Source organism: Physcomitrium patens, chromosome 7 (assembly GCF_059467195.1).
Source record: "Physcomitrium patens ecotype Gransden chromosome 7, ASM5946719v1, whole genome shotgun sequence".
NCBI lineage: Eukaryota > Viridiplantae > Streptophyta > Bryopsida > Funariales > Funariaceae > Physcomitrium > Physcomitrium patens.
This window is the reverse complement of record NC_143416.1, coordinates 3,815,049-3,829,928: the sequence shown is the minus strand read 5'-3', so window position 1 is coordinate 3,829,928 and position 14,880 is coordinate 3,815,049. Positions and strand designations below refer to the sequence as shown.

The window sequence follows — 14,880 nt, the reverse complement described above, 5'->3', positions numbered from 1 at the left end:
TGTTTTACAATAGATGTTAGTTTAGAACCTAAATATCATAAAGCCTTTGCCTTGCTAATTTAGAAGCCTCAATTTTTTTTTTAGATGAAGAATTTATTAAAAGACAAGATATTTTTAATAAAGAAAAAAAAATTTATTCATATAGAAGTCATGGATAGTTATCTATTGTCTTTTAGAGACATTATTTATGAAATATTTCTTTTAGAAATAATAATTAATAATCATAGTAGCTTTGTGGTATTTACTATCATTAAATCTATTTTTAATTTAGTCAATTTAAATTTATTGTAATTAAAAAACTACAATCCTTGAATAGATTAGATTTTTTGTAGTCTTGACTTGTCTAAAAGTATAATTAAGAGTATATTTAATCAATTAAAAAGTTATAAGTCTAGTACAATCAAATCTATATTTGTAGATGCAAGAGCTTTTTTATATGCTACAAAAGAAAGATCACCTTCTGTCATTTATATCACATCTATTTTTAATAGTGGAAAGACTTCAAATGGCATTTCTAGCCAATATCAAGATTTTTAAGATGTATTTGAGAAGAAGAATGTATTCTTTTTCTAAAAAATTGTTCCTATGATTGTTCAATTGACCTTCTAAAAAGAGTTCAACCACCATTTGAATCAATCTATAATTTATTACAAAATAAATTGGCTGAATTTAAAAAATATATTAAAGAAAATTTGGCCAAGAATTTCATATGCCATTTCAAATTTTCAATAGAAGCTCCAATTTTATTTATAAAGAAAAAAGATAGAGCATTGCAAATGCATATTAATTATCAAGAATTCAAAATGATCACTATGAAGAATAAGTATGTACTACTTTTGATATCTGAACTTCTTGATCAATTGAATCAAACTAAAAACTATACAAAAATAGATCTATAAGGAATATATAATGTGGTACACATCAAAAAAAGAGATGAATATAAGATTACGTTTTGAACAAGATATGGACATTTTGAATACAATATCATACCATTTGGACTTATAAATGCACTAATAGCTTTTTAATATCTAATGAATGAATTCTTTTAAGAATTTTTGGATAATTTTAATATCTATTATTAAGATAGTATTTTAATATATCCTAAGAATATATAAAAAAAAATATAAGCTTCATATTCATTATGTATTACAAAAACTAAAAGATATAAGACTCTATGTTAAGACAAAAAAAAGTGTAAATTTTATACTATTCAAGTCAACTTTTTAGGATACATGATTTCACATGATGGACTTATGATGGATCCTAAGAAAAATCAAATTATTATAGATTGGAAGATTTTAAAAATAGTAAAATATGTTTAATACTTTTTGAGATTTACTAATTTTTATTAAATTTTTACCAAAGAATTCTTTCAACTTGATGTTCTATTTGCAATTGAAGCTTTAAAAAAGCCTTTATTTTTGCAATAATTTTATATAGCATCAACTTTTTTAAGCCATTTTTTATGAAAATAGATGCATCAAACTTTGCTTTAGATGTTGTATTATCACAAATGTGAATAGATAATAAATTTCATCCAATAGCTTTTCATTCCAAAAAAAATTCAGCAACCAAGATTAATTACAAGATCTATAACAAAGAACTTCTTGCAATCATGGATTCATTTCAAAAATGGCGCTATTATCTAAAAGGTGCTTCTAATCCAATCATTGTGTATACAAATCATAAGAATCTTAAGTATTTTATATCAACAAGCATATTGAATTATCGCCAGGATTGTTGAAATATGTCTTCATAAAGATTCAAATTTAAAATCACTTATTGATTAAGAAAACAACAAGGTTTGTCAAACGCATTCTTTAGACAATCTTATCTTATACCAAAGGAATCAAATGCTGCTTTTAATCAACATCAAATAATTTTTTTAAAGCAAAAGCATCTTTATCTTTGAACAATGAAATCAATACTAATTATTGATTCAACTTTCATTAAGCAAGTTTAGTCAAATATGTCTTTTAATTTTTTTATTTGTGATATTAAAGAAAATCCTTCAAAGACTTATGATACTTTTAAGTTTGAATTTAAGAATATAGTACTATATTTTGAGAGATGCTTGTATGTTCTAAAAGGTGAAGTTCAATTATGTGGTCTTTAAGCTCATCACGACTTTCTAGCAGTACAACATTTTGGGTACAATAAGACTTTAGAACTAATATTTAGGGATTTTTAGTAGTATCAAATATAGAATGCAGTCAAAGATTTTGTATAATCCTATGATATTTTCTTAAGATCAAAAATTCTTTATCATCGACTTTATGAACTTCTTCAACCATTATTAATTCCAAAACAATTATAATATTTTTTTTCTTTGGATTTTATCACGGATCTTCTAATCTTAGGTTCTTATGGCTCTATATTCATGATAGTAGATTGTTTCACCAAGATGGCATATTTTGTACTATGTACAAAATCTATTATAGGTGAAGAAATCACTAAATTTTTCTTTAACAACATCTATTGCTATCATGGATTACCTAAAGTTATTATATTAAATAAGAGAACTCAATTTATATTAAGATTTTGAAGAATATTTTTTAAAATTCTAAAGATAAATATAAAACTATCTTTGGCTTTCTATCCTCAAATTAATTGATAAACAAAGCATATAAATAAAGTTTTGAAGCAATATTTGAGGTATACTATCAACTATCAATAAGATAATTGGACAACTTTTTTACTATTAGTAGAGTTTGCTTATAATAATATGATACATTTTTCTATGTAAAAATATCTTTCTTTACTAATTATGATTATCATCTACAACTTAATGCTTTTGAATTTTTAAAAGTTGATAATCTTGTAAAAAAAGATTTGAAAAATTATTTATCTAAGTTACATACAATAATGAAGGTACAACTAAAAGAGGCTCAAAAACAACAAAAGATTAATACATGTGCTTATCATAAGCAAAAACCTCATTTCTATATTGATGATAAGATATGGTTATTTTGTTGTAATATTAAAAATATTTTCTATTATAATAAATTGGATTACTATAGATTTTAAACTATTTCCTATTTATGAACAAGTCAATCTAATCAATTATCAATTATACCTACTAAAGTCTATGAAAATCCATCCCATATTTTACATGTCTCTTTTGGAGCCATATAAGATAGTGAATATCTCTGGAAGAAAAAAATATCAATACCTCTTATAAAAGTAGATAATAATCAAAAATTTGAATTAGAAGGAATTTTAGACTTGGGGTGGTGCCAATTTAGATTGAAATATTTTATTCAATATATAAATATATAATAAACAGAGCATACAAATATGATATTAGCAAACGCATAAGGAAATTAGTAAAAAAATCTTATAAATGTAATAGAGAAGGTTAAAACTTTGCATCAACAATATCTATCAAAACCAAAATAAATGATAGTAAATCTTTGTTATAAAAAAAATAAAATTTAGAAAAGATTATATTCTACCTTCTATTTTTATTATAATTTCTATTTAACTGTGGCATTAAAAAAATAGAGAACCAAGAACTAGCAGATTCAATTTGAAAGCCATCATTTGTTGACTTATCAGATGAAATATTATAATTATTACAGCATTTAAGTCAATATAATAGAGATAAAGACATTCAAGAGTGATATTTTCTTTCTCAAATAGATAGAAAAATATAACATGTTTGGTATCATAACCTTGGAAGACAGTTTTAATGTTTGATGATTTTATTAGAAGTAGGAACAATTCCTGATGGTATTACAAATATTTTATTTGAAAGAAATTACAAAGATCTCAACAATGATTAAATAACAAGGTCATCTTCTTGCCCTAGAATGAGACATGACCAATAGCTAAGAGAACCTATCAACTACCTTCAAAGGAAACAAAGATCAAAGTACGTAACAAATACAATTTGCCACATTTGAAACTTCTTTGATCTGTTATCACCACTCCTCGTGGAATTCATTCTTAGAAGATGGAATAATATGATAGATATATTTTATTTTAATTATTATTTAGGTAATATAAATAGATAGAAGTAGATAAAAATAGATTAATTTTATAATATCTTTTAAAAAAGCTTTATAAATATTACTTTGACTTTACATGTGTTTATAGTTGATTGATAGATTCGAAAATTGATTAATAAATTAAATACATGCCACACATATTGATAACTTATAAAATAAGCTATGTATGTAGTGGCCATAAAAAATAGAATTTTCTCTCTATTGGAGCTGCTTCAACATCTGCACCAAACCATGTCCTTTCTCCTATGGTGGAACGTCCTTCAAATATTAGAGAATCAAGAATTGCCCTACCCAAGAAGTTTGATGGCAGTAGATCTAAGTTTCGAGGATTTATCAATCAAGTATAACTTGTAATTGAACTTCAACCCCAAAGCTATCCAACTCCAGGATCGCAAGTTAGATTCATTGGTACGCTTCTTTCAGGTTCAGCACTATCGTAGTTTTCATCTTTTCTTGAACGACGAGATCTAATATTGAATAATCTAGAGGCTTTTCTAGCGGAGTTTCGATCTATGTATGGAGGACATGATGCAATTCATATTGCAACCAATAAGATCCGTATTTTACGACAAGACAATCGATCAATAATGTTGTATGCTTCACAATTTTGACAACTTGTAACTGATATCAAATAGAATGATGCTGCACTTATTAGCCAATTTTTCTACGGATTACAATATGAGGTAAAAAAATTAATGCTCAACTTACCTGATCCTCAAACATTGAGTCAAGCAATTGACTTTGTTGTGAAGTGCGACAATCGCCTTTTTGAATTCCGATTTGAGAACCGTACAAGTGGACCTCAACGTTACTATAATTCAATGGTAACACCAATACCTCTTCAACACATACATTCGCAAGTAGAGGATATGCAAATTGATGCAGTACGTTTCAAACCTCTTATTGAGCAAGAAAAGACTCGTCGTCATCAAGAAGGATTATGTTTATATTGTGGAGAACCAAAGCACACTGCTCAACATTGTCCAAAGAAACGACGCAATCACAAAATGAGGAGTATGGTTGTGAAAGAAGATAATATGTCGGAAAACGAGTTTGTCCAGCTACAATAGGGATCGTGCGGCTGGAATCTTACACAACATCTAGTAAAGGTCATATTCTCTCCTCAGAGCCCTCTCTTTGTTTTACATTGAATATTATTTTAGGACCTAAATATTACAAAGTCTGTACCTTGTTAGATTCGAGAGCCTCAACATGTTTTCTAGATGAAGAATTTACTAAAAGACATAACATATCTTTAGTAAAGAAAACTACATTTGTTCATGTAGAAGTCATAGATGGTCGTCCATTATCTTCTGGAGATATTACTTACAAAACCCTTCTTATAGAAGTAATAATCAATAGTCATAATAATTTTGTAGTATTTAATATCATTAGATCTCCCTCTAATCAAGTCATTTTAGGTTTATCGTGGTTAGAAAAATACAACCCTCAAATAGATTGGATTTTCCAAACTCTTACTTTCTCTAAAAGTATAACTAACAGTGTAGTTAATCAAGTAGAGAGTCATAAGTCCAGTTCAATTAAACCCATATTTATAGGTGCAAAAGCTTTCTTGCATACTGCTATGAAAGATTCACCATATATTATTTATGCCACACCTGTTCCTACTAGTGAAAAGACTTCAAGTGGCATTCCAAGCCAATATCAGGAATTTCAAGATGTATTTGAAAAAAAGAATGCAGATACACTCTCGGAACATCGTCCCTATGATTGTTCAATTGACCTTAAAGAAGGAGCATAACCGCCATTTGGACCAATCTACAGTTTATCACAAAATGAGTTGACTGAACTCAAGAAGTATATTGAAGAAAATTTAGAAAAGAATTTCATACGCCATTCTAAATCTCCAGCAAGAGCTCTAATTCTATTTGTGAAGAAAAAAGATGGATCATTGCGGATGTCTGTTGATTATTGAGGACTCAACAAGATTACCATCAAGAACAGGTATCCACTACCTTTAATATTTGGACTTCTTGATCAGCTAAATCAAGCTAAGATCTATACAAAAATAGATCTTCGAGGAGCATACAATCTAGTACGTATTAAAGAAGGAGATGAATGGAAGACTGCATTTCGAACTAGGTATGGACATTTTGAATACAACGTCATGCCTTTTGGACTTACAAATGCACCAGCAGCTTTTCAACATCTAATGAATGATGTTTTTCGAGAGTTTTTGGATGATTTTGTGGTCTATTATCTAGACGACAACTTGATCTATTCTAAGAATCCAGAAGAACATGAACTTCATGTTCGTTGTGTGTTACAAAAATTAAGAGATGCTGGACTCTATGCCAAGATAGAAAAGTGTGTATTCCACACTACTCAAGTCGATTTCTTAGGTTACATCATTTCAAATGATGGACTTATGATGGATCCTAAAAAAATTCAAATTATTATAGATTGGAAGATCCCAAAAACGGTAAGAGATGTCGAATATTTTTTGAAATTTGCCAACTACTATAGGATCTCATCAAAGACTTCTCTTGAGTTGCAGCTCCACTTACATGTTTGACTTGTAAAGACAAACTCCAATAGAATCAAGAAATGGAAGTTGCTTTTGAATCTTTCAAGACAGCGTTTGTTTCTACACCAATTATGTATCGTGTTGATTTTTCCAAAGCATTCTTTATGAAAACAGATGCATCAGACTTTGCTCTGCGTGATGTTTTATCACAAATGGGAACAGATGACAAACTTCATCTAGTAGCCTTTCATTTAAGAAAATTCTATGCAGCAGAAATCAATTATGAGATCCATGACAAAGAACTTCTTGCAATTGTGGATTCTTTTCAAGAATGGCATCATTATCTAGAAGGCGCTTCCAGTCCAGTCACCGTATATACGGATCACAAGAACCTCAAATATTTTATGTCAGCACGCGTATTAAATCGTCGCCAAGCTCGTTGGAGCATGTCTTTATCAAGATTCGAGTTCATCGTCACTTATCGACCACGAAAACAACAAGGTTTGTCCGATGCCTTGTCTAGACGTTCTTATCTTGCACCAAAAGAAGGAGATGCAACTTTTGAGCAACAAAGAACGGTTCTCTTCAAACTGGAGCAATTTCATCTTCAAGCAATAAAATCAACATTGACTATTGATTTAACTTTTCTTAAGCAAGTCCAGTTAAGTATATCTTCAGACCTTCTTGTTCATGATATCAAGAATAATTCTTCTAAATCTCATCATCCTTCTAAATTTGAATTCAAGAACAACCTACTCTATTTGGTAGGATGCCTATATGTTCTAGAAGGAGAAGCATGTTTACGTGTTCTTCAAGCTCGTCACGACTTCCCAGCAGTAGGACATTTTGGATATAATAAGACTTTCGAGCTGATATCTAAGGATTTTTGGTGGCCTCAAATGTGGAAGGCAGTCAAAGATTTTGTACAATCATGTGATGTTTGCTCAAAATCAAAAACTCCTCGTCATCGACCTTTTGGACTTCTTCAGCCATTACCCATTCCAGAACAACCATGGTCTTCTGTTTCTATGGACTTCATCACGGATCTTCTAATCTCAGGTTCTTATGATTCTATATTCGTGATAGTAGATCGTTTTACCAAGATGGCACATTTTGTATCATGTACAAAATCTATCGCAGGTGAAGAAATAGCTAAGCTCTTTCTTGACAATATCTATCGCTATCATAGATTACGCAAGGATATTATATCACATAAGAGAACTCAATTTGTATCAAGATTTTGGCGGACTCTTTTCAAGATTCTAAAAGTGGATATAAAACTATCTTCGACATTCCATCCTCAATCTGATGGATAAACGAAGCGTGTTAATCAAGTTTTGGAGCAATATTTAAGATGTACCATTAACTACCAACAAGATGATTGGATAACTCTTTTGCCATTGGCAAAGTTTGCTTATAATAACACAGTATATTCTTCTACAAAACAAACACCTTTCTTTGCTAATTATGGTTATCATCCATGACTTGATACTTTTGACTTTTCAAAAGTTGATAATCCTGCTGTGAAAGATTTGGCGATTCATTTATCAAAGCTACATGCAACGATGAAGGCATAGCTAAAAGAGGCTCAGAAACAACAAAAGGTCAATGCAGATGTCTATCGAAAGGAACAACCACCATTCTTCTTGGGTGATAAGGTATGGCTACTTCGTCGCAATATCAAGACCACTCGTCCTTCTGACAAGTTGGACTATCGAAGGCTAGGACCATTTTCTATTTCTGCACAAATCAATCCAGTTGCATATCGTTTATATCTATCGGAGTCAATAAAAATCCATCCAGTATTCCACGTATCTCATCTTAAACCATACAAGACATTGGACATACCAAGAAGACGACAAGCTCCACCTCCTCCTATAGAAGTGGACAATAATGAAGAGTTTGAAGTAGAAGAAGTCTTAGATTCAAGGCGGTGCCAAAATAAATTGGAATATCTTGTCCATTGGCGTGGATATGGTATTAGTGAACGCACATGGAAGCCAATAAAGAATCTTGTAAATGCAGCAAAGGCGATGGAGGCTTTTCATCGATGACATCCATCAAAATCAAGATGAAAACTTTCTTTATAAAAGAAACAACATCTAGGCAAGATAACATTCTACTTTCAATCCTTGTTCGTAGCTTCTTTGTAGTTGTGACATTCAGGAGATGGAGAACCAACAATTAGTGGATTCGACTCAAAAGCCTTCATTTGCTGACATGTCGAATGAGACATTACGATTATCACAACCTTCAAGACGATGCAATCAAGATGAAGATCTTTAAGAACGACATGTTCTTCGTCAAATAGATGGCGAGATACAACGTGTTTGGTATCACAATTGGGAAGAGACTCCCCATGTTTGGTGATTTTGCTAGAGGTAGGAACAACTCCTGATGGTGTTCCAAATGTTCTATTCGAAGGAAGTTATGAAGGCCTCAACAATGATCAAATAACTGAGTGGTCTTCTCGCCCTGGTATAGGACACTACCGATGGTTGAGAGGCCCTATCAATCATCTTTGAAGAGAACAAAGATCAGAGTATGTGGCGAATATAATTCGTCGCATCATAGATTTCCTCAACATATGATGACTGCTCCTCGTGGAACTCGTCCCTAGAAGGGAGGATAATATCACAGACATACTCATGTAAGCTAGTAATTACATATACAAATAGATAGAAGTAAGTAAAATTAGGTAAAAGTAAGTTAATTCTATAGTATTTAATATGGAAGCTTTCTAGAAGCTTCATAAATGCTGCTTTGACTTCATAGGTGTCTTTAATTGACTTTTTGGATTAGAAACGTGGTCAACAAGTTGGCCATGTGCCACACATGTTGTTAGCTTGAAGATCAAGCTAACTATGTGGCTCACACGTAGAAAAACTTGCCTTGTAAGTCAAGGCATGTGTCTTACAAAGTCAACACATATTGGAGGTCCTATAGAATATTGCCACGTAGCCCCTAGTTAGATAGTATATATAGAGACAAGAGTGAAGGCTTCTTCACTCTTATCAATTCTTTTCTTGCTTCCAGTCTAGTTTCAAGGGTCTCTAGTTTTCTTGTCTTTTGGCAATAGCCATTCTAGTTTCTCTTTCAATATACATACTTTGTTACCTTTCTTTGAGTAAAGACTAACTTATCTGGATTGTTTTTTCATTGAGTTCTTATCCTTGACATATATTCATAAATCAATACAAATTATAAAAAATAAAATAAAATTGAAATAAAATTAAAAATTAGAATTCTATATATCTATTGGAGCTTCTTCAATTTCAGTTCATATCAAATTAATTAATTTAAATGGAAATTACATTATCATCACAAATTAAAATTTAAAGTTCAACACTTTAAACCTTGTCAAAGTCATTGTACATCTCATGAAAAAAAAGCATTACTAAACCTTTCAAAGAAACGTTTTACAGCCCAACTCCCGCCAACATTTAGATACCAAATTATTTGTTAAAAAACTTAATTGATTTCTAGAGATCATGCCTGCTCGTAAAGACTCAGGATCCAATAAAAATGCATCTTGAAAAGGGACGGTTATAGCCCCTCAGGGTCCCGGTGACGGGGCCCACGGAAGAGGGGGTGTTCTTTGGGTTCCTGCCGTGGAGTTGCTTTTGACGAGCGACCATCTCTTTAGGTTTGCTCTTGAGTTATTCTAGGGCTTAGCTTTTGAAGGGGACTCTTGGCTTCAATCGCGTACAGGATTTGATGATAGTGAAGGGGACCGAAGGTGGACGAGCAGCTGAATTAGTTGCTCTGCAGGTGTGAGAGATACCGGAGAGATTTGGTGCGGGGAAGAGGAAGAGGACGGTGCAACGATGGTTTGCATACGGCAAGCAACCGTAGACGACCTGCTGGCAATGCAGAGTTGCAATTTGATGTGTTTGCCGGAGAATTACCAAATGAAGTATTACTTCTATCATATTTTGTCGTGGCCGCAGCTGCTCTATGTTGCAGAGGATTACAACAAGAAGATAGTCGGATACGTGCTGGCCAAGATGGAGGAGGACGCGGAGGAATGCCACGGGCATATCACTTCGCTGGCTGTGTTGCGGACACACCGTAAGTTAGGGCTGGCTACGAAGCTCATGACTGCGGCGCAGCAGTGCATGCAGGAGGTGTTTGGGGCGGAGTATGTGTCGTTGCATGTGCGCAAGAGCAACCGTGCCGCATTTCACTTGTACACGGAGACGTTGGGGTATAGGATTACGGATGTTGAGGCCAAGTATTATGCGGATGGGGAGGATGCCTATGACATGCGGAAGACCTTGAAACCTGGCAAGGCTGATAATTCGTTCTCAGGTGTGGACTCAAAGGTGGATTCCAAGTCTGACTTAAAGGCTGATTCAAAGTCTTAGTGCAGTTCTTCAAAATTTTTGGGTTCAGAAGTCTTGTAAGGAGGCTGCACTCATTGCTCCTCTACTATGTTTTTTCGTAGAGTAACGAAACTATGGGATCCAAATTTTAGGCTAGATATGGATGTAAGGGGAGGAACCGAACCGTTGTCCATTTCGTGGCTAATCTGACAATTGTTGTTCTTGTACTTGTGTCGTCTGCTAACGATTGCGGGTGTTCCATATTTTCGAATCGTCATGACTTTACAGTGGCACCAAGCGTCTGCATTAGTAATTGAGCGATGTAATGGATTCGGATCGTTATTGTGGATGCTGTGTATACGGCTAACGGTTGTTACTGAGGGGTTTGGCAATATAGTGTTTTTCTGCTATCTTCAGCATGACCGGTACAATTTTGAATGGTGTTACGAATATCAGTGATAGTGAGGCTCAGAATGTATTTCTTTTATCTTAGGGTGTAGTGTGCAAGCTACTATGTGCACTAAGAGCAGTAGATACACGACAGGAATATGGACTTCTGTGTTAGAAGAGATGTACATAGGCTCAACGCCGTGGAATGACGTCATCTTGAAAGCCGGGTTGCAGTAAGAAAATTAGGTGTGTCCGTTATTTATTAGCTGTTGCTATCACGGAGGCATCGTGCACAGGCCAGAATCTTTGAAAGCTCCTATTGTGCCATTCCTCTGTCTGATTGAATTGGTCATGTGGTTTGAATTCTTACAACAGCGATAGTCTGTAACGATTTCAGCTAGAACTTTGGACAATAATGGTTCCAGACGCGTTGGACTGTTTGCTAATGTTAGAAGACGGGATGGATTAGAGGCTTCTTGCCAAACCCCCTCGGATTCATACAGTTTTTCTGGCTCCTAGTCGTGCCCTAATTCGCTCTAGAATATAGCCCGGCAGCCAGTTTGTTCTATATTTACCCAGCTGACGTGGACTTCATCGGCTGAGACGTCAATATATTCGTGAAAGTTGCGTCTCAAAGCCGAAAGCCCAGAACAGACTGTTTCAGTTCGAGAAATGCATGCAAACGTGGGTCCAGTTGTGATAACGTTTCTGAGATGACTTCTTTATTTCAAAAGAAAGTCAGCTATTGTCAATTTGAATGACGTTCGTTGAGGATATGTCATGTTATTAGATGACATGTAAATAGATATCTATTATGAAAGGATCACATCGATTTTCCATTTGTATAATTGGTTGTGGTAGCAAGTGTTGTTACAGAGAGCATTGGATTTGAAGAAGGTTATTTGTCAATTTTTCAAGGATTTGATGTTGACATAATAGGTGACAATGTCTTTGTTTTTGTGGAGGGGATAAGTATATAAGGGTTCAAGTATATTATAAGGACCTTTTCAAAACATTTTTTTAGTAAACATGGGAGTTTTGAGGCAAGGTTAAAAAAAAAAATGAAAATAAAAATAAAAAGGGAAGGTAGAAGGCATATGTAAGAGGGAAGTGGATTGCATGGAGGGTGCAATGAAGGAGACCACACACCAAATGTTTGTCATTGTGATTTTTTCTTGTTTGAAATACATAAGTGTAAATGTCACTTTTTAGATTTTTTATATACAAAGACCTTTGCAAGAAAAGTAAAGAACCAAACAAAAAAATTGACATTAAGACTATCAATTCATATAAGATTGAAAAAATATTAATATCAAAGAATATCAAATTAGTTATCAATTTTTTTAAAAATAGAATTCTTGATTTATTTTTTTAAAGAAAGATAAGATAAGAAGATGCATAGATAAGGCCTATTAGTGTAAAGACTAATTTTAGATACATTAGTAATATCAAGCAATATTAGTTAAATGTTCTAATCAATTACTAGAAGTAATATACATCCTTCACTTTATTAATTGGTAATGTTTTTTTAATATTTATGTATTGTGTATAATAACAATCAATATCAATAATAAAAATCTTAAAGCTAATATAACTATTTAGACAAATTTGCATAAGGTCCTATGATTATTGCAATAAAGATCAAGTTAGATCTAAAGTAAGATTTATAAAAGCATATATTCCAAAATTTGGAAATTTTTGTAAAAAACTTATGTTGAATAGATATGTGACTTGCTAGCATACATAAGTTTTGTATACCATCTATATTAAACAATCTAACAATCACATTAGTATTAGTAAGAGATTATTTCTTCTTTGGAAAAAATTTTTAAAACAAATATAAACTTATATAAAGAGACCTATCTATTAAGAATATTAGCAATGTAAAGAACATTAGGGTATGGCTCAAGCCACAAGCATATCCCAAATTGCTATACATACACCTCAAATTACAATACAAACATCCAAAACAAATGAGGGCCTATAATTGGCTTCTTGATAAGATTGACATTTGCAATGACCATGGAGTCAAGGGGCAGACAACTTCCTTTGGTGGTTCCATTGACTTATAAGCAAGCAAGGTTTCTAGAGTCAGAGCCTCCAAAAAAAAATTGAACTTTGTTTCTTTAGTCCTGCCATGATTTCTAGTCTTACAATGAATAATAGACTTCCTCCCCAACTTCATAGTCTTGCACATCTAATATGTTTCACCTTTGCAAGCATCTTTCATACTTAAGGCCACTCAATTTCATGATAGGGAATGGCAATGAATCCATGGAACTTCACATTTGTACACACAACAAAACAAAATATGGTACACTAGATAATTGTGAAATCATTCATCAAAGAAAAGTATTGTTGATTGTCTTGCAACTAATTAAGTTGTGATATTACCAAACCAACTTATAAATACATCCCTTGACAATAACAACCAATCAAGATTTATAAAAAAACCATTATCTAGATCTACCTTAAAGGAACTATAATTGCACGGACTATCAAGTATATAGTAATTTTATGCAACAATTCCAATTGCAAAGGATACAAATGTGGATGAAGTATAGGCATGTGTGCAAGTCAAGATTCTAATAGCGATAATTTCAATGCTTCAAGAACCAAAGTCACAAGTAAGGCACATAAAAATTGCATGAGGTGTAGTGCAGCAATTGATTGAAGGTGTGGAGCAAAACAAAAATGACCACTACTAAGAAATTTCTTGTAGTATTAGAGTAGAAATATGCAACATTCAATTACTTCCATATTATGATTGTCATATAGAGTAGAGAGATTTGGATGATTGTTGACAGTTTTGGATGCTAAAATGTGCCTACCTATCAAGCTGCTCCCATACTTTGCATACAATTATAGACCATGTAAAAGAAACAAATATAATGCATTAAATTTCTATGTTTAGACTTATCAAAGGCTTATTGGAGATGGAGGGAGGAGAGAAGGAAGAAAGAAGTGGATGTATATTTTCTTTTTGCATGTGAATGTACTTACATGATTGTGATCAAATCATTGGGTAATATAAAATTAAAAAATTTGAATGGACAATTGTTATTTGGATGCAAGTAATGTACAATTGATCAATAGTTTGTATGATTGTAATTCGTTTAGATTGGATTTAGAAGATGGTTTGTTACAAATTTGGATGATGATTTATTCCTATATTATTATTTATATAAAATACCTTTTTTTCTTAAAATTATCATTTGATATATATATATATATATATATATTTGGTTTTTTATGATATATTATTTTTTGATAATAATATCTAATGTGTCCTTTATATTATTAACAAGAAAATATTTAATAAATTATTTTATAACAAGTTAAAATTATCAATGACATAATACTTTTACCTTATTTGTATTCCATATTTTTTTTAATTAGAAATCTTTTAATGATTAATTAGTCAAAGAGCATTCAACTAAAATATATAATACTTATTGTCTAATATTCTAGAATCAAGACAAAGAAGAATAAAGACAAAAACATGATCTTAGGAAAAAAAACATAAAATATTTTTTAAAAGTAAGTGAAAGTAAGACCACTTTGTAAATTGTCAAATTCTTATTATATATGTTTTTCTTAATTTAATTAATATTATGTACTAAATATGAATATGATTCTAAAGATTTAATTAGAAAGTAATTATAAT

At 32.0% G+C, this 14,880-nt stretch overlaps 1 protein-coding gene across 1 annotated transcript; it reads left to right on the top strand.

The window, feature by feature from the left end:
* Positions 1-10,117: 10,117 nt before the first annotated feature.
* On the top strand, positions 10,118-11,050 carry LOC112284249 (N-terminal acetyltransferase A complex catalytic subunit NAA10). The gene has a single exon (XM_024523904.3). The coding sequence runs from the start codon at positions 10,326-10,328 to the stop codon at positions 10,863-10,865; it is 540 nt and encodes a 179-aa protein (XP_024379672.1). The 5' UTR covers positions 10,118-10,325; the 3' UTR covers positions 10,866-11,050.
* Positions 11,051-14,880: the final 3,830 nt, after the last annotated feature.

Coding starts and splice junctions, on each gene's coding strand:
- LOC112284249 (XM_024523904.3), top strand. CDS start 10,326: ATGGTTTGCATACGGCAAGCAACCGTAGACGACCTGCTGGCAATGCAG.